Source organism: Lagopus muta, chromosome 9 (assembly GCF_023343835.1).
Source record: "Lagopus muta isolate bLagMut1 chromosome 9, bLagMut1 primary, whole genome shotgun sequence".
NCBI lineage: Eukaryota > Metazoa > Chordata > Aves > Galliformes > Phasianidae > Lagopus > Lagopus muta.
This window is the reverse complement of record NC_064441.1, coordinates 8,564,290-8,585,093: the sequence shown is the minus strand read 5'-3', so window position 1 is coordinate 8,585,093 and position 20,804 is coordinate 8,564,290. Positions and strand designations below refer to the sequence as shown.

Here is a 20,804-nt window from a genome sequence, read left to right as displayed (position 1 = left end):
GATTTTCTCCTGGGTACACAGATGACTCCCAGCCAGTTTGCAGCCCAGTGTGCAAACACAGTTGTGTTCGCTAGAGGAACCGGTTGCTTTGAATTGCTTCTAAGATCATGTTTAAGTGGTGGGAAGACTTGCTTTATATGCTGCTTTTTCTTGCTTTGTTTTACCTAGGCTATGGAAAGTTATAGCTTGGGTTTATGCCGTGCTGGGCCCTGTGGCCCATCCTAACGGGTCAATTAAGGGAACTTGGTGGGCATGGGAGCTAGACCTGGAGCTGAATTTCAATACACTTTCCTCTCAGTTCAGGATATTTGCGTATAATTTACATTTTTTTGAGTCCACGCATTGAAGTGTAGGTCTGTGTTGTTTCTCCTCTTTAAATGACTGTTTAATTAACTTTAAACTTAATTATGCAATCTGCTATCTGCCTAAATCCCTACAGTGCTGTGATGTCACCCTCCTCTTCCACTTCTGCCATGATGCTCCTCTTCCTGGAAATTTGCCCTACTTTTAAATTGTTAAGGTAATTTGAAATCACCTGCATCCTTAATTTTTTCTGAGCAGGTCCTACAGTCACGTTGTAGGAAAGGTTTTTTATGACAAGGGTAACGAGGCACTGACAGGGGTTGCCTGGGGTGGTGGCAGATGCCTCATCCCTGGAGACACCCAAGGTCAGGTTGGATGGGTCTCTGAGCACCTGATGGAGCTGTAGGTGCCCCCGTTCAGTGCAGGGAGTTGGACCAGATGGCTGTTAAGGGTCCCTTCCAACCCAAATGGTTTTATGATTCTACAGCCTGTAGCTCTGCGGTGCATTCCTGGATTTTGGGGGTTGTGGTACAGCACAGGGGTGTGGCAGAACCTTCAGTTAGGGATTATTTGAGTTTGTTTCATCAGAAAAGAATCTTTTTTATTTTCTTGTGATAAGGAGAACGTGCTCTCAGACTTTTTCTTAGACCACGGGTTGAACATCTGAAGTACTGCCTGCCAGACTTATCTCTGCAGCAGTGAAGCCGCAATGAACTGATAACATATCTCTGTGTCTTGCCTTTCCATTCCTGAATTTCTAATGAATTCTTTCCAGTGACATCCTTATTTCTCTCGATTGCTTTGTCCTTAATCTCAGGCCATCTACTTTATTTAACCTGTTTGCTCTGAGATACTGCAAAATGCATCTGAGACGTTTCTGTTTTGCGGCCCTGAGTTCTGAACTCACGGGATTCCTGCTGAAGCTCCCAGCACAGGCTGCCATGGAGCTGAGCTCATGGGCAGCATGGGAGATGGGATTTGGTCCTGCTTGTGTTCCTGAGCCACGAGCGCAGGATTCTGCTTGAGCTATCTTCCAAGGAGTATCCTTTTTCTTCTTGGTACAGAACTCTTTCTCTGAACAGCTACACCAACAGCTGTCTGTGTTTTTCCTTCTAAAACAAAATAGAACAGAAAAAGTACTTGGCTGTTACCATTAGTGGGACATTTAATCTCTTAAATCCACCAAATATTTTTGAAAACATAAATAGCTAGTTACTTGTGACCTGTCTACGACCAGCTTTTTATTGTCATTGCTCGTATTTGAGACGGCTTTGCTGGCGTTTGTTGTTTTTGCCTGTGTGCAGTAACTTGATCCTACATATTAGAGTAGTCATTGAAGTGCTTAGAGTTCTTGTTAGTCACTTTTGTATTATGGCACATCCTGAATGTCACTGGTGCATTAGGAATTAAAAACAATATAACAAGCGTTTCAGCTTTTGAATTTTGAGATGAAATTTTCAGAAGCTCCCAAACAGCAGAACGTATCAAATAGCCACTCTATCGCCTATTTTAGCCCACGAGAGGGGAAGACGTGGGGATCCTAGCAAAACCTGCCTGATGTTAACACAGCTTCTGCTGGCAAAGTATGCTTCTGTTAGAAGAGTTTATTTGACTTTGGAGAAACAAATGAGCCAGTTGCCTGGTACAACCACATCAACATTAGCTGTGTGCCTAGCTGGAGCTACCAGCCAGAAACCGCATCCCTCAAGCTGACAATTGTTCCCTTGGGATGGGTCGTTCACGGGCTGGTAGCTGCTGTGCCTTCTGGTCCATGGGTGTATCCTCTGTGGTGTAGTGAGTGCATAGCTGGGCTGTCGTGAGGAACTAAATGTCAGGGAACCTCTTGGAAGGTTTGGAGGAAATTGGCTTAGGTCATTGAAATGTGTCAGCAATAAAGTGAAAGGTGGTAGGAATAGGGGCAAATATTTGGTAAGCATGTGTTGAGAGTCTCGTTAGCTGATAACAAATTGTTCTATTGCGCTTTATCAGTTCTGGGGATGTGCTTCTGTTTCTCTTCACGCTTACGCTAACTGGATAAGCAGTGGTATTTGAAAGATTCCTTTGCACATCTAGATCGTGATCTAATGCTGGGAAGCACTGGGAAAAATCCCTTTAGCAATAGCAGAGCCAGCAGAAGGCCTGATGCCCGGTTGTGGGCTGATAATGGTAATTAGTAGAAGGAAGTACTTAGTGTTGAAAAAAGTTCATAAGGTTATAGTTCCTTTCAATTCTTTTGAGAAAAAGGAGCTGTGTTGGGGTGGCTGTCAGTGGTGTGAGATCCCTGGAGCTACGGTGCCCAGGTAGGAGCCAGTTTGTGGTTCTGCCTGCATCAGGGGAGCTGGGGTAGGTACAGACCACACAGATGGGGACACAGCTGGAAGCTCAGCTGGAGGCTGAAGTGCCAAGTGATCTGGTAGATGTCCTTTGGCAGGAGAGGGAGCAGAGAGGTGTTCAGGGCTGGGCTGAATGGGGCCTGGGTCAGCCTGGACTGGTGCCTGAGTGGTTGGCAACCCAGCCCATGGCAGGGGGTTGGAATGAGATGATCTTTGAGGTCCCTTCCAACCTGAGCCATTCTATAACTCCGTGGTGTCCAAGGAGTCACACGTGTGCTGATGACAATTCAGTAAGAGGTATGGCCCTTCTCTGCTGGTAGGAGCCAAATAGCTTGTCACGTGTTAGCGTGCAAACTGAAAATGTTTTATTTTTAGTCAGTCAAATTTAGGATCTTGGTCCTTTTTTTTTTTTAATATTATCCAATATGCAAATTTTAGTATAAAAATCAGAGACTTTGGCCTTGCTAAGTTCATGATTAGTTGACCATATTTGTTGATTTAGGTGTCCATCTAGTTGATCAACTGACTAATAGATACAAATGTAATGAAATGCAGGACTTTTCCAAACATAAACTATGTTGGTTTTCTGTGAATTATGTTGAAATAAGCTGATTTAAAACATCTAACCTCCTTTCGTACTGTAAGGCAGATCAATTATTCTGGGAATCTGTTTGATTATTTTTTTTTCCCCACTGCACTTTAGTCTCCCTTCTGCTGCAGGTTTTTTTTTATTTTATTTATTAAGTCACTGAGTATTTGAATGCCTAGAATGCATTATACTTTGTGTGACATCTGCATGTTGCTCCTTATCCTAGAAGATTTAATCTTACAAATCACGCGTCTGTAGCAACACAGGAAAATGAAAACTCTTGCCACACCTGCTGTTGGTATAGTTTAATTAATTCTGTGATTGCAGTTATATCTGCAATCTGGGGTATTCTGAATATTCCCCATGCTAGCTATAGAGTTTTGCAGGTTGTGGTTTGCTTTATAGGATATTGTCTGTTTGTCCATTAGAGTATTAACGCTCATCAACCAACGCAGCAGGAAAGCTTATGGGAAATGTTTCTGTCTTCCAGAAGTTTTGAGGGACAGGTGTGTAAAAGAGGCAAATGCTGAGTGTAGCTGAAACAGATGGCAACCTGTGGTTTTCTCTTTCCCTTAAAAAGAGAAACTCAAGAAATTAAACTCATGCAGAATCAGGCACGTTCCAGTTGAGCGCTAATTGTGACAGTTGTCTGTGGCTTTATAACAGCAGTGGTTTTGTTTAGCCAGAAATGTCAAGGTCAGCATGGTCAGACATTTATCCAGTGTCTGTGTGCAGACTGGCTTGCAAGCCAGCTACGTTGAAGCACACTTTGTTCATTTGAGTAAATTGTTTCTCTGAATTTGTGTCCAAGTCTGAGCGGATGAAAAAGACTGCTGGAGTGCGAACCAAAGACTCGAGTGTTGGAAGTGTGTGAGTGCCTCTGGTATCTGCCTTGCATGGAAGGTGCTTCTCGTCTGCTGCTGTTGCTGTGCATGAATTTGGGCAGTTGTGGCCCAGGACTTGCTGATGTAACAGCCGTGGTGAGTGCTGGGGCAGCTCTGCTCCACCATGGCCGATTCTGGCTCTCACCTCGCTTCCAGACTTACAGACAGTTGTGCTCTTTTTGCTGCATTTTGATTTTCTGCTTTTTTTTCCCCAGCTTAATGACATGTTGAGATCTAGCCTCCTTTTTATCCCGAGCTCTTTAATTCATTGTAGTATTTTCTGTGACTTGCTGCCATAGAAACGAGGGCTTTAGAGGACCTCAGGAGCTCGTGTAACCCATTGCACTACCTCAAGGAAAAAACTACTCCTGGAGCAGCTCTGACAGACATCTGTCGCACCTATTTTTAAGAACCTGCATCAAGGCAGATGATGACCTCTCTGGTGAACAGCCTCGCACCTCTCTTCTTAAATAGCTTTCTTAAGACCCCACTTCTCTTGTTGCAATCCAGGTAAAATTCCTTCTTGGAAGTGCCTGAATAACTTCTCCGGGACCAGCGGTGCTGCCAGTTCTAATTCTTTGCTGCTCAGTTCTCTAGCCCATATTTTAAGTGTCTCGCTATCAAACTTAATCTCTTGACCCTTAGGGCATTTGCAAATCAGGTAATTTTAGTTCCTTATAATTGGGTCTGTACAGGTAGCACTGCCTCTCCTGCATCTGTGGAAATCTCAGTCTGCAGTTGTGCTTGTTGTTTTGCAGCTGAAGCTTCCCTCAGACTCCTCCCTTTCTTGCCACTGCTTAAATTTAATTCCATAAAGCAATTTCCAATTTAGTTTGTGAAGGATATTGTATTTTTTTTAATTACCTTGTAACTTGGACAGCCCCATAGCAAATAAGTTGGCATTGCACATTTTCTGACTTGCAGGTACAAGCTTGGACCCAGGGAGCGTAGCCAGGAGGGGCTGGAAGGCAAAGCTGTGATGACATGTTCAGTATCCAGGTGGAGGGCCAAGAGGGCAGCTGCACGGCGCTGGGTTGCATTCCAATGTGCTGATCCGTGGAACAGCGTTGGCATACGCTTTGGAAGCTGCTGCTTGCTCTCCTGGCTGTAGGGAAGGGTCTGAGGTGATGGCAGGGAAGGAAGGGGTGAGTCTTTGCAGAATATTTTTGTATGATCGTGACCTATTCTGAGCAGGCTGGGCGTTTGGAGCCTTGGCATTCCTTGGCAGTGCCATTGTGTGCAATGCTGCCTCTGGTAGCAAAAAAAGTTCATTAGTCCAGGGTGGGTTGTTGTGATTCTTTTTCTTTGTCCCTGAACTACTTTATTTTAAATGCAAGTTGCAGAGAAGTTACATTTTCTCACTATTTATCTGGGGGCTTACTGGGGTGGAGGTAGGGGCTTTGGAAGCTGCTTAACAATTTCACATTTCATATGCTCTAATGAATTTCCCAGGATTTTGGAAGGGTTGTATCCAACTTTAGGATCGTAATTTCCAGAGTTCCGTTTATGCTAAAGCAAGTTAGTGGTGGATTAAGAGGCACGAAGAGCCAACAGATTACAAATGAGCTAATGAAGACATCATTTCTTTTGGATAAAGAGCATGACTCACAGTTGTGACTGGTATTGAGGCACTGCAGACCATGAGCTTCACCAGGACCATGAGCTGGCACTGAGGTCTTTCCTCACCCTCCCCTCCCCCCCCTCGCTATTTCAAACTTGTGTTTGATTTCAGGTGCAGAAAAGAGAGGGTTTGCAAGGACCAGAAACAACTCGGAATCCGCGAGAGCTCCCCAGAACTTCGATAGGAAGAGACAACTTTCTGAATCGCAGACAGAAACAATGAGCAATTCAGACAGCAGAATAAATCCTAGACAACTGGGAACTCCCAGAGGTATTAAAGCAGAGCGCGTACACGCTTCAGGAATAAGCTGCCTTGAAGCATGTGCTAAGTGCTATTAAAAGATGGGCTGGGATGAATGCTCTTAACTCTAAAATGAGCTGTAAAAGCCGTTAATTATTTGTAAAATATGATCAATCCAGGATTTTCAGTGCTCTGAAGCTGGGTGCCAGTATTTCTAGGCAAATCCTTTCCGAAAGTTCAACTTCCAGTACAGAGCATCTGTAGAGCTGCTGTTACATAGATACACAGACAAATTGGGTGGGCAAGATAACATTTATTAATTTCTGTTTGCAGGAGGACCCTATGCTGCTGTCCCAACATCTGGTGACAGAAAGAATCGAAATAAGCCTGCTCGAGGGAAGAAGAAGAGTATATTTGAAGCCTACATGTCAAAGGAAGATGTTTCAGCAGGACTGAAAAGGAGAGAGCTTATTCAGGTGCCTGGAACATACAATGCTGTTGTGCTAAATCTGTGGAAATCACAGGCAGTTGTTAGAAGTCAGTATCAGTTAATTGCTTGGCAAGGCATTGATGTACGCCTTGTAAATGCTTTCTCTGGACATTTTAGAAATGGAATGAAACTTTTTACATCCAGCTACAGTACAGTTTTTGGTTTGACTGTAAAATTCCTGATCCACAATCACCAATTGCAGGGTTGCATGGTCTGCTAGCCATGATTGTGACTTTTGTGGAGTCTTAATTACTTTTACTAGTGATAATCAGAAACACAGCAGGTGCTGGCAGCCTCTTTCTTAGTCAGTGTAAGTGAAAAGGAATGCCCTTAGCAAGATGCTTCTTGCTAAAATTCTTTGCAAAGACAGATGTTAGTTCTCACCAATGAGGTGCAAGTGCCTTCTCATCCAGCTGTACTCATCTCCTTTTAATTTGTCTCTGTGAACTCTTCCCAGAAGTCTCCTTCCCATAAAAAAAAACCCACCACAGGAGAGATGCAGGTAATGATGTGGTCCCTGAAGTGTCATAGGGCTGTGCCTGTGGAGGCATTACAGTAAAGTGTTATAAACTAGAAATTAATATCAAGCAGCCAGCTAGCAGTGCTGAAACTTGAGTTACTTGCATGATTTTCTTTGTGCTCCCTTAAGAACGTAGGGCTGGCCCAACCTCCGATGACAGCATGGCTTAGTGAAGTAAGGCACAGATATTAGATGGAGCACAAGAACCCAGGACAGTACAGAAAATCAGCCGCCTGTGTATTTGTAATTATTTGCCCCGAACAGGTAGCATGTTCTCATTTTACAGATTCTATGTCCATCAATCAAAGGTTGGACTTCGTGCTGCCATTTGCAGCAGCAGATTTGGAGCTGTAATTGGGCATCAGTTCTTCCAATATCTGGCATGATGTAGGGTGGACCTGCCACATGTGTGGGTAACTGGATTGTGGAAGGAGTTGTACGTGAAAGCAAGCAGGACTGAGGTTTGCTGAGATGCAGAAGTGGAGAATGTCATACAGTAGCAGCTGTAATGCAGTCCTCATTGTGGTGTGGTGCAGAGGACACACCCAGCATCCCAGTGAGGTCAGCCTGGCTGAGGAAGAGGCAGGTGGAAGTCAGTGAGGGCATTCCAGTCACTCACACTGAGGCATCGTTTACCCAAACGCCCACTGGTGCGTTGCTGTTGTAATGCTGGTTAAGGCTGTGATATTTTCATCAATACATCAAAGCTGCTGTTGGCATCACCTACCTTTTTGTCTGATAGCATTAAGTGCAGAGTGTGTAGACTCCTGGTGAGGTCAGCTGCAGCTGCAGATGAGGCACATCAGACTATGGCCAGTACCTGAGAATTCCACGAAAATGCCAAGTCTCAGAAGGCCTGTGATTACATGCTATCTGGCAAAACAGTCCTTCGTTCTTGTAAGTGCGTAGTGTCTACTCTGGGTCATGTGCTGTGTGACTGAAAGAGTCACATACGCTTTCTTAGGCTGTAGCTGTTTTCCTTTCACCCAGTCTCATGTCTCAGGGAAACAGCTCAGGCTGTACAATCTGGATTTAATCACTTAAGGCTGAGTGTCAGATCACGAGCATTTCAACTCAGCGTCTCATTTTTGACTCATTCATCCTCGTCTCATCAAGAGCATTCATCACTGCCTTCAAGGAGGAATAGGTGAGATCCTGAAATTCAGTGAATGAAATAATATTAAGCACTGCTCTGTGTAGTGGCAAGAGACACAGTCAACAAATATGTTGTGTTAATCCCTTAATGCAAATTTGGTCTGCAAAGATGCTCAGTAAGAACTTGCAGAAGAGAAGATGCATACCAGTCTGAACCTCATGGTCCTGAGCAAACTTAGAATCATTTCAGTTGGAAGGGACCCTTAAAGGCCATCTGGTCCAACTCCTTACACTGAACAGGGACACCTACAGCTCCATCAGGTGCTCAGAGGTCCAGCCTGACCCTAGGTGTCTGTAGGGATGGGGTGCCCATTGCCTGTCTGGGCAACCTGTGCCAGTGCCTCACCACTCATAGTGTAAAAAACTTTTTCCTTATATCCAGTCTAAGTCTCTCCTCTTTCAGATTGAAACTTGATTGCTAGCTGGTCAGAAACATGGCTCTGAGTGAGAGAGTGCCAAGATGGTGTAGGGGAATGCCGGATGTGGGTGGCAGGAAAACACAAGATCTAGTAGGAAGGAGAGACCCTGCTGTGAACTCCAAGGATGCTGCTGGGCTCTGGTAATGGAGCAGGGCAACTAAATATGCCTGAAAGCACAAACTACTGGCTGATGTGGGAGATCTCTTAGATGAAACACGAGCGCAATGAAGATTAAGCAGTCCTAGATCAGGAAGGACAAAAGTGTATCTTGATGGGCGTTGATGTCTGCCAGTAGCAATAGCCTTAATGACTTCTGGTACTGTATCTGATATAATTCAGTTTTCAGTAAGTAGCATGGAGAATTGTGCCCTGCAGGATTCCTGGATTCATTTAATCAAGGGACGGGTGCAGAAGTGTCCTTCCACAAGATAAAGGATCCGAGTGCAGGTGCTTGAGAGTGCACGCTTCCCGCTTCCACACCCATAAAGCTGTCTGCAGTGAGCAAACACCAAACGTATCAGGTTGATTGGAATCAGAGGCTGAAGGCAAACAAGATTGAATAACTTCTACACGGTTACGTAACCGGATGGTGTTGGCCATACACAACAGATGAAGTCAGGTTACGTGTTAAGGAGCATTGACCCAAAGGACCGTGGTCATCTGATGAAGCGCCAGCCAGAACCTCACGTCTGCCCCACGCCTCCAGCGTCTCCCAGACCCTCCCTGCAGGGCTGCTGGGGTCAGGCGGAGCGAGAGCTCGCAGCACAAAGGCACTCAGCTTGCTTTGCCACCTGGAGGGTGTTTTCATTTGGAGAGCTGTTGCTTTGTGTGTATGAAGGCTGGGGATTCCCCGCTTTCCATGGGCTGTGTTCTGGAAGGTGGCTTGGTAGCAGGCAGGCACTTGAATCCCGACCTTTAGTTTGACATGGATGGACCAAGTGAGCTGTAGGTGTTATAACTGTTGCAAGCTGCTAGACTTGAGATCCTTGAAGTACCATCCGAGTATTGTCTGTCCGGTTCTAGCTGAAGAACTTGAGAAATGCTAACTTTTTTGTATCTTGCTGGAGGAGTTTAATAAAGTTAGGAACTTTTTTTGGCTAGTCTGTGCAAAGCTGACTTAAATTGTCAGAAAGTGTTTTAGAAACCTTCCGCCAAACCTCTATCTTCCTTCTCAAAACAAAGGCTCGACTGCCATAATAATACTGATAAATATAGCAGCTATTATTTGTGAGGTATTGTAAAATAATACAACATTCGCGTGACATCATGAGACTCTGCAGCCAGATCCTCACCCCCTAATGCACATATGAGAACAGTTGTTCATTGCAGATGGGGAGAGAGACTGGTTCCAGATATGATATCACAGCGTGAAATGTACAACATTGTAAATAGGATTTTCATAGGCACAGATAATAGGGCCCATCTGCTTTCTAAGATAAATTTTGGGAGTTCCTTGCTTTGAGGAAAGAACCGAAGTATTTTAATGCTACTTGACGTAAGAATTCTAATGCTGATCATAATTAGGTAGTGCATATAAAATGCAGAGAAAGCCGTTGCACTGTAAGCATGGTAACACTGCTGTGTGTTTGCCTGAGCTGGCTGTCCATGCACACGTCGCCGCTTCGGCGCCTTCTGGGCCGTGGGCACAAAAGGGGATTTTTCACGCTCAGGATGGGCATCTGCACCTGCCTGATTGACAGCTGTCCCACACTGTTCAACAGGGTTCTCCAGAGTAACTCGAGATACCCCCTCATCTGCTTGGTGCTGTTGGGCAGATCCTGGGTATGAGAATTATTTGACTGATCGTCAAGTGGAGCAATCGTCACTTTTATTTTTTTCCTTTCTCTCTGTAGCGGCTTCCTTTGCTGATGGTGTGTTAGTTTTGATGGCTGCTTCTGGGATATGAGTGGGGAAAAGACCCTTGAGAGTTCTGTGAAGTATCCCCATGCTTTTCTTTCTGTTGTCCCTGGTCACTGGCTAGCTATGGGGCTGGTGTGCTCATTGATAATAGCTTTATAAGGCACAACACGATGTCACAGCAAAGCAATCAGGTAATGCCTAAGGAATATAGGATATATGGTGCTAGTGTTTCCAAACCCAAACAAATAAAAACAATGGAAAACCTTCATAAATCTGCAAATTCCTTTTCAAGGCAGCAAAACTTCCTCATGTAATCAGCTTTATTTTCCTCTTGTCTGAATGTTTCCTAGAATACATAAAAATTATATGGTGCAGTAAATTTTAAGGAGGCAATCCCTGGGAGAGAGTTCTATGATTACTTAACACAGAAGTGCAAACAGATGGAATCTGTTCATGTAACAAATTGGCCAGCCTTGTTTCAAATACCCAAATGGAGGAAGTTTAAACTTTTCAGCACAAGGCAAACACCTGTGTTAAAGCAGATAGCTAATTAACAGGGCTGTGGTTCCATAAGAATCAAGTGCTGTCAGCTTTAACTGCAGCCACCTGAACCCCAGATCCTGGGACCCTCTTGGGATGGAATCACAGCTGCACCTCAGCAGGTCAGCTTTTCCTTCTTTCTCTTCTCCAAATTAAGTGAAGCCAACGCTCTCCTTTTCCAAAGCAGAGCAAAACAAATTCTTTCAATTGTCCATTTTTTTTTTAAATGAAGTTGGTGGGTGCTCTGCAGGAAACGTGTGAAGGAAACAGGAGGACTTGTATTCACAGTTCATGCAGTAGCAGCAACAAGCAATGATTCAACATCTCCTCTGTGACAGACTGCAGTAGATCAGCTTAAGCCTATGATGAAGCTTCCTTTTGGCTAGAAATTTCTCGGATGCTAAGTTGTCAAGACTTAAAATGTATAATGGAAATTTGGATGTATCTCTCATGTTTCACAGCAGATATATTACCCACAGTTCTAATTTAACTGATGTTATATAAAATTAATAAGATTCAGGCGTAATCTTTCTCTGTCTCTTTTTTTTTTTTTTCTTTTAATTTAAGGGACCCTTGAGAATAAATCCTAAGAAGTACCATGAAGCCTTCATTCCATCTCCAGTAAGTGTAATTTTAAAATGCTCTGAAGTTCATAAGTAAAGGTGCATTAATGTAGGAGTTATGCTGTGTATGAAAGGTCACTCAGAGGTGAGTGAGCTGGAATAAATGAACATGATCTGGATTTACTTTTAAATCAGATACTCCCAAACAAATCTTGCTTTTTTATCCTTCAAAGAACAACCGACTTTGCTTCTGCTGAAGCTGGGGATACTGCTGGGTCCCACAGAAGCCAGCTGAACTCAGGTTTGAGGACCACCACATAGCGTAACTGTAAACCCCTGGTTCATGGCTACAGAGGTTTTATAGATTTTCCACTGATTTAAGTTAATCTTCCCTAAACAAATACGCTCTCCTTTCTCGATCTGCTGCATGAGCTAATTTGAAAAATCATTCCAGAAATAATACGCATGATTCCTTTTCATGTGCCCGCTTTTGCACTAGCTGGATACTGGTTGGCTTGGGATGTGCTTCTGTCACGTGGGACTGCTTTGTGCCTTTTCTGCCTTCTTTCTTTATGTGCACCCAAAAGAGGGGCTCTTGCAATTAAAAGTACTTCCAATTGGGAAGGTGACCTCACAGATGATACAGCTAAAGCTTTTTATCTGGGTCTGACTTGGCCAAAATGTTACTATCAGTGAGAGAGTTTCATATTGAAATGTTTTGTAGCTGTAGGGGATAGGCAGTGAAATGCTGACACTCTTGTCCCTGCTACTGACAGCAGTGATGTGTTGAAGCTTGGATTGAAAGCCTTGAAATGTGTGCAGTGTCAGTTCACTTTATTCATTGCAGATGATGTTTCACAGCCCTCTGTATGGCAGGAGGCTGACGTGGTTGAAGCTCAGGGTGCGCGAAGTGGGTTCTTGCTATGAATTGGAGGAAGAAGTATGGAATAGCTCTCTGGTACCTCAGTAAAGTAACACTGAACTTGTAAGGGAGAAAGGAACTGTGATCCCTTTCTTCTTGGAAGTTACAAAATACAAGGTTACATGTAAAATCCAGCTACTGATGTGAGTTTCAACAGATGTGAAGCTCTACCTCTGATCATCCCTGGTGTCCTGTGCAGTATACTGCTTGCTGCTCTGCAAAGGAGGGTTAGCTGAGGTTACCTCATTTACCTTTCTACTTTGCTTTCCCTTGTGAGGCTGAATCCTAGAACCATTTTTTTCCTTAGTATCAAGCAGAATTAGCACCTGGGTGAAGGTGGATCTGGTGTGGGACTGTTCTTGCTCTGACAGATGCTTTAAGAACTTCTCTTTCACGTAACTGTATTTGCCACTGAGGGTAGCAGGAGGGTTTGCAGCCTTAGTGTTCTGCAGGGCTTCCCATCATTACCAGATGCTGCAAGAGCTACAGCTGTGAAGAATCATCCCATGTCCTCTGCTGCTGGCTAGGGCACCAGCCCCTCTGCTTGCAGCTCTCACTTGGCTACAGCTTCAAATGCCAATGGATGTTCAAATGCAACAGCTGTTCACCTTTTAACACCAGAAGTCCCAGCGTGTTTCTTGCTGTGCATGTTCTGTCTGTCTGTCTCTTTGTTGCAAGGCACAGAGCCTTTCTCTTAAAAACCTTGGGGAGAAGGAAGACAGGAGAAAAGTGCAGAATAAACAAATTGTCCTGAATGCCAGCCTGTGTCTCACAGCACAGAGCAGCTGCGTGTACAGACAAACAAAAAAAAGGGCATTTTCTTTAATAAATGACTCTGATGGAGTGGTGGATTTAGGTGAGGAGGTTGGGCAGAAGGCAGAGGGCGGGGAGGAATGAGGAAAAAGACCATGTGTAAAAAATCTGGCTTTTTGAAAAGAACAGCTTCCAATTTGAATTATGTTGGTCCAAGAGGCTCTGCAATTTTTCTGCATCTTGTCATGGGAGGCAGCTTTCACGCAGCTGTTGAGCTGCTGCTGCTGCTTTTCTTTCTAAGAGTAATTTGGTCTCTTGGAGGACAGCCTTGGTTTCACATCACGGCAGGGTTCTGTCGTTTCATTGTTTTGGTATCTAAGCAGAGTAAGATATTTATGTGATATTAAGGCCTCGTGTTTTCAGGTTATAAAAAGTTTTTCTTGGAGGCTGATTGTGCTGGTAGTTCTGATTGGATTTACTCGAGCACTTGAGATTCGGGAGCGCGTATCTGAGAAGCCACTAACGTTGTGAGTGAGAGTTTAACTTCTGTGAGGCCGTCTTTTCATTGAAGGACAATGAAGTTTTGCTCTAAAGAAACTCATCCTCTTTTTTGTGTGTGTGTGTGTGTACTTCAAAATGACAGGATAGCTCTCTGTTGGAAAAGTCTGCTCACTGCTTACCTTGAAACTACATGCTCACGTTGTTTGTTGCCTTCATGCGTTCATGAAGAATATAAATTCTTCATATACCAAATTGTGAGAGGATAGAAATGAAAGCAGCAAGAGTGCTATAGCTAATTAGACAAAAATAGGGACAAAATTGGCAATACCTTAAAAACTAAAACATCTGCGTTGGCATCTTCAGAAAACTTTGTCTTTATTCACCCCATTAAGAAAATCTTCTGCTCCAAATCTAGATTAGCAGAATGCCAAACGTGTCTGGGGTGCATGATTGTAGTGTCTGCAATTAGTAGAAGCTCTTGTGCAAGGATGTTAACAAAGAGTATTGAGAAAAGATGTCCTAACACGTCTGCTTCAGCAGATGATACTCATGCTTGCTTCTGTACAGCAACGTACAGTTGGCTTCTGTAGTCCCCATTTCTTTCTGAATTTGTTCTAACATCGGTTGTGCCAAATGTGGGATATACCGTGTTTCTTCATTCAAAGGAACTGCATCCCCAGCCTCTGTCCAGGCCACCTCCGCAGGCTGCCTCGCTGGTCCCTTGGCCCTGCTTTCCCACCTCCTGCAGGACAGCAGCAGGCAGCTCTGCGCAGGGCACTTTGCAGAGACTGCCCTGTAAACGTGATCTGAACAACAGCTTTTGCAGTGCTTCAACTGGGAACTGAATACATGGAGAGCTGTGGCTGCGGAGAGCTCTCTACCCATTCCTAAGAGTAATTGCAGAGGAACTGAGCAGAGTTTGCAGACAATATACTTGGAGAGCTTGACTCTGCCTTGGATAAATACTGTGCAACTACTGTGCTGGCACATGCACAGCACAAAGAGCTTATTTGCTGAAAGATGTTGCATATTGAAGGGCATGTGGTGAATCCATTTTGCTCCTGTGCTTGACTGCAGGATGTTTGTCTCACTCGGGTGTGCCTTGTTGATGACAGCGTTTTAAACCTCATAACAACAGTAACTTAATATGCTTTGGTCCGACGTTGATTTTTTTTTCTTCCTCTTTGTCCAGGATGGGACTCGCGATATCTTTATTGATGGAGTGGTTGCTCGCAACAGAGCTCTGAATGGTGACATCGTGGTGGTGAGACTGCTTCCCAGGGAGCAATGGAAGGTCAGTCCAGTGTTTGTGATATGACAGAAAGATCTTACTGCTTTTTTCTTCACTGAAGTTAGGGCCTAAGCAGAGAATTTCCTACAAATCAAAGTAGTTAAACTGCAGTTTGCACTGCTGTGGATTAAAATATTTATCTATTACAATGCCTGGAAGGAGCAATACCTGAAATGTTGAAACGTTACTCTTTGCATGGAGTGAACTTTGTTACCGCTGTGTGAAGTCTGATGACAAGGCTGATTCAAAGTGCAGTTGTTAGAGGTTACTTTTGATATCTGGTCTTCGTGCTGTGGCACTGGACAGCTCTGATAGGGTATTTGCAACTGTTGTTGTTATTTCACAAAGCTTTCGTAATGATGAACCCTTTCTACTTTGTGCATCCTCCGTCCATGGAAAGCTCATTCTGACACAGCTCCAGATTTTGTAGTAATAGCCATCCTCACATGATTGAGGAATGTGTGAAGCAACCAGAGCAATGCAAATGTGAGATAATCTGTTTTTCATTGTAATGGCCACGAAGCCCTCTCTGTATTATTTTTTTTTCTTTCACTAATCAAAGTCAGTTCTTTTCAAACATCAGAACGATTTTATTTTGTTTGCAGATTTATCTTTTAAAACTTTTATGCAAGAAAAGTTCTTTCTCTTCTAGAGATGTAAACTGTGGGAAATGTTAAGATACAGTCAGCACTCATAACTTGGGTTTGTATGTGTGAGCGTGACAGCACTGCTACAGTTTGTTTCCCACACTCATAGTTGTCAAATTCTTCCTAAGAATATGAAGGTATATTGTTTGGACAAAAGTAATGAGGGTGATTCCTGCAGGGTGGGAACTGTTCTGGACTGTTTTGGCCTGGTTCTTTTTACGGATTCTAGCTACTTTCTTTGTCTGAGGTTGTGTGATTTTAGACATGCAAATGCAAGGTTTTCAGTCTGGTCATTTATGGAACTTCTTATCTTAAACAATAACAATTGGAGTGATGGTTTGAAATGCATTAGAACGTGTCTCTTCCTTTTAAATCTGCATGAAGTGAGTAAATGAGCTATGTGTATATTGGCACATGTAACTGCAAAACTGTCTTATGCAACAGATCATCATAAGTGGGAACTAAAACATTATACATATATCCATATACAGTCAAGGCATCTGCTGCAGTCCATGCAGCCTCTGAGAACCGATACTGAAGGTTGAAGCAAAAGTTCTTTGGTAGCTATTGGAGAGTCCAAATCAGAGTTCAGGAAAGCTGTGCTGACTGCTGTAAGTTTGGATCATTGTACACACTTTACACACCCTGTGAGTAAATTGCATTTAGTATTAGACTATTTCATATAGTTCGTATAGTTTCATATAGAAAAATGGAATAGTTTGGTGCCTAGATCCCTTGCCAAAACCTGCCAGCACAAGGGCTTCTTTGTAGGCCTGGTGCAGGTTCCCTGGGCTGGCAGTTTTGTAGTTTCACAGTTTTATCACTGGCTCTAAACAAAGATAATGCCTGTCTCACTTATCCTCATACCTTCGTATGTTCTACACTAATGGTCTTTTGTGAATAGGTGAGCAGTTTTATAAGAGGAAGGTTTCGAGTATTTTCTCTATTCTGGGCAAATGCTGAAATAAATAAAATTGCTGAAGAAATGGTGTCTGACTGCAAGGAGGCAGTTCAGGAGGCTTCAGTGTTTTGTAGTACGATTATGATCCTTCTGTGGTGAATTTAAGCTTGCCAAGTGAATTAGCTGGAACATGCCAGTCATGTTTTTCAGCCACACAGGTGCTGCCCTATGTAGTGTTATTTTTTGTTTCTTGCCATCAGCAACTTACTCAGCGATGACATCCCTTTTCCCCTATTCCCTGAATCTCTTGCTATGTGCTCGTGTTTGTATTAGTTCTTTGGGAAAGGTGCCATGAAGTTGCACTGAAAGATACTGAATTCTGCCAAGTAATTCCTACTGATTAATGATAAACTGTCGCAAGCTATTTTAGGTTTTTCCATTTGTTTAGTCTCATGCTGCTGCAAAGCTGCCACATAGGTATCTTGAGGATTTTCTCCTTCCCATTGGGCCTTTGGAGCAAGCTGAACAACTTCAATTATTTCCTTGAAAAATGTAAATCAGACGGGTGGTATAACTGATGCTCTCGGAGGAGACTTTACAGGCTCGGTACATATCAGTTTGTTAGGATGGAGATGTGTGGGCTGATCGTTTTTATGTTCACCATCCCAACCCATTAGTCTGCGTTCTGCAGGGAGCTGAGCTGCCTTTTTTGCTGGTGTATCCAGCAGAAGGATTTTTTGCTGTATCCTGCAGAAGGTAAGGCTGCTGATGGAGCCGTGCCTTCAGCATGTCTAGCGCCCTGCTCATCCTATCTGTCTGAAGAGAGGGTTCTTCAGGGGTGCGCTGCGTTCTGCTGTGCCTGTGGTATTGATGCCTTATCCACAGGTTCCGTTGTCACAGTGAAACATATGGGAACGTCTAAATATTCTGGACGCTTTATGTAATACCTTCTTTGAGAGGCAAAGCACCATTTTTTCTTCCTCCAGCCATCCACTCCCTGGCTCAGTGGTGGGAAATCGATCAGGCTTGAGTTTCTCAGCATCATGTCCTTCCCAGCTTGTGCACTGAGAGGTTGGATGAGTGCTGTGGTCCTTGCTGGGCTTTTTCTGCCTGGTCACACATCCTCTGCGAGAGCTGCTCACTGATCAGGGATGGTCAGTTTGTCAGTTCATATTTCTGTGCTTGCTATTGGCTCGGATCAAGAGCCAACTAATTCAATAGGGAACTGAAGGAGAGACTTTGTGTCCTGGGATTTTTGTTATCTTGTGCTCCAGTGGAAGGTAGCCGCTGTCTCCCTGCCAGGGCAGAGCGGCTGGCGTTGCTGTGACCACATTTGGAGGCTGTATTTCAGAAGTTCCTCTCCTGTCCTCTTGTGTTACATCTTGGGAATACTGAGGTACTATGGTAACTTTCAAATATTTAGCTGTTGCAAAGTAAGGTATTTGACTTAGACTGTTTTTCCAGGTACTTAACCTACTCTTAGTGAATGAAGTCAGAGTATCATCGCAGTCGGTTTGACTGTCCCTCTCCTCATTCGGGCTGTAGGGCTTCCCTGAGTCTGTGCCTTGATTCTGTGGAAGAACGTCATGATAAAAGATAACCAGTGATGGAGAACTTACCTCAGACCTTGTCAATTATTCTGATAAAGAAGAAAAACAGCGCTTTTATTTCTTGACTGATTTTCACTACTTTAAGTTCCAGCCGTGGGTTTTATTATGTTTTATGGACTTGTGCTTACATCAATTTCAGGAGCTTCAATTATACAGTGACATAATTACTGGAAGGCAAAAAAAATAATGATACGATGATTACAGCAATATTTCTCAAGCTTGTCAGGGAGGGAAGCAGCGTGTCAGTATAAAGGATAAACCCAACACATCTTTCCTTGCAGCCTCTCTTTGCTCTTTTACCTTCTGCTTAATTGCCAGATAGAATTTGTTCAATTTCAGATAGCTGTTTTGGTTTTTCTTGCGAGATGTAATTTCTTTGGTTGAAGGAAATAGCATAATAAGTCACTTGATATCATTTAGGGCTTGGATTCCTGGCCCGATCTCTGGTGCTTTTAGAATAGTGGTTTATAACGTGGAATGTTTTCATGACAACCGTCTCACGCTTTGCATGCTGTGGCTGAAACTTCAGAGTCCTGCTCTGAAAAAAGTACTCACAAGGACTTTATGCTGCATATTTGACTTGCACTGCTCAAGGTTATCTGAGAGGATCTTTGGGGTTCAATCCCTTATCTACAGGAGAGAGCTCTGGCTCTTCATCTTCTTGCAGCAGTGATATATTCAAATGATAATGTATGCTATATATGTAATACTAATGTGTATTAAATAATAACATATTATGCTATTATATGCTATAATAATAAGAGATTAACCTACTAATTTCTTTACCTGCTGTGTTTGGTCTGTCAGAAGGTCTCCATGGCCAAGGCTGTGGTTTATGTATAGTGTGTGCTGCTGGATGACAGGTTCAGCATTTTGGTCACAAAGTGCCAAAATGTTAGCAATAGTCATTTTTATGAGAACACGCTCTGTTCTACAGAGGTGTCAGACACAATACCCACAGCAACAGATCTTAGTACTGCCTCTTTCAGAGCTGTGTATCAGATAAATATTTAAACACTTTCTGTACCGAAGATGTAAACTGCAATTCACTTTTCCCAGCTGTGACTACTGTTGGCATAACTACAAAAAAAAAAGCCAACACAGAGTGGGAACAATTTGATTCAAACACATCACAAATACCATCATGTATAGTTTGAACAGAGCTACACATCCTGGCGAGCCACGGCTCCAACTGTTGGTGTGAACCCCTGAACCATCGGGTGGCCAGAGGGGATGCTAGCTTTGAGTTTGCCCCAGTGAATAATGATTTGTTTCCACCAAATTCTTCTGAGAGTCAGTTTCTTCTCAAAATCTCCCAGCTAATGTAAGGATAACAGTAACGCAGGAGGAGATAGGGTTCTTACAGGGTTATCACAGCAATACTGTTTGATTCTGACAATCAAGAATGTTGTTTGGAAACATTACATTCATAATAATAATTATATTTAAAAAAAAAAAAGAAGTTCTGGAGAAGCCATTATTGAAATAGTGTTTTGGCATGTTAAAAGCGTTCAAGTGGAATTCATGATATCCAGGAGTAAAGTGGGAAGCCTGGGAAGCCAGCTAGGAAGGTGTCCAGAAAAGCAGAGCTGTAGCAGATGTGAGGGTTTGATGGATGCTGTAGGGAGGAAGGGCAGCTGGTGTTTTGCTATAGACAGGTGTGTGCACCCCCTCCGTGACTCAGAAAATGCCCACACACAAATAGGCAGGAGCTGGAGAAGCCTCACTGTGTGTGTGTACTTTCTGACTGTGCCATTCTTTGGGTGACCGTGCGTTGTTCCACGATGTGGGGTCTGGTGAGCCTTCCCTGTTTGGGCTGGGTGTGGGATGGTGACTGTGGGCTGATAGCAAAAATACCAAGAACATAAGAAGAGTTCAGTGAGAGATACAGGGCATGAAACTACTTCTTCTGGATGTTGCTTTCATGACTTCTTAATCAAATATCACTTGAATTAATGTTTTAATGCAGTGAATTTTAATAGAAAGACCTGGTATGTTTTTTGGTAGTGTCCTTCTAATCCTTCCTCCTTCTGTGCTGGATGAGAGTGATATTAGAAGGCAGAATGTTTAGGTGGGGAGGAAGGTAAGTGACTTATTATTGACTGCATCCTCCCTTAATGGCACAGAATTACATCATGGTTTGGCTGCTCAGATGCAAGGTGTTACCTTCGGTGAACCGTCGAGCACTGAGTAATAGTCAGTAGTAATAATCACATGGTTGTTAAATCTCCAGTGCAATAGCAGCAGAGAAGCCCCTAGTGATGGGGTGACTTCAAGCTGAATGGCACCACTGAATTCATTCTGTTCCTGGAAGAGCTGTGTCTTGAATGGTAGTGCTCATGAGGGCCTCTGATCCCACTTCAGAATAGGGCTCCAGCCAACATTTAATACCTGATCTCTTTTACTGCTCATTTTTCTCCTTGCTCACATGAATATAACCTAGTACAGCAAATTGTTTCCTTTAACAACTAACTTTTCATCAAATGATTGTTTGAAACACTGTTCTTCCAAGTCTTCTGTAAATATGCACACATCACTGTAGATTATCCTTAATCCAATCTCTTATATAACCACTATCATTTTGGACTTAGTCCTTACTTCCTGTGGAATTAGTATTTCTTAGAACTGTTTGCTTTTTACCAGTTTGGAGACACATTTGATG

General features: G+C 43.4%; 1 protein-coding gene across 5 annotated transcripts in view; it reads left to right on the top strand.

The window, feature by feature from the left end:
- The window catches only part of DIS3L2 (DIS3 like 3'-5' exoribonuclease 2), a 165,795-nt gene that overhangs the window by 11,963 nt on the left and 133,028 nt on the right, over positions 1–20,804 (top strand). For 3 of the 5 annotated variants that reach the window (XM_048954573.1, XM_048954574.1, XM_048954578.1), the window contains 4 exons: positions 5,842–6,000; positions 6,304–6,446; positions 11,522–11,575; positions 14,886–14,987. In XM_048954573.1, the coding sequence (XP_048810530.1) occupies positions 5,842–6,000; positions 6,304–6,446; positions 11,522–11,575; positions 14,886–14,987 (458 nt within the window). Of the gene's footprint in view, positions 1–4,053; positions 4,206–5,033; positions 5,255–5,841; positions 6,001–6,303; positions 6,447–11,521; positions 11,576–14,885; positions 14,988–20,804 lie in introns of those variants that run through there. The other 2 variants (XM_048954575.1, XM_048954576.1) reach the window with 2 other exon arrangements.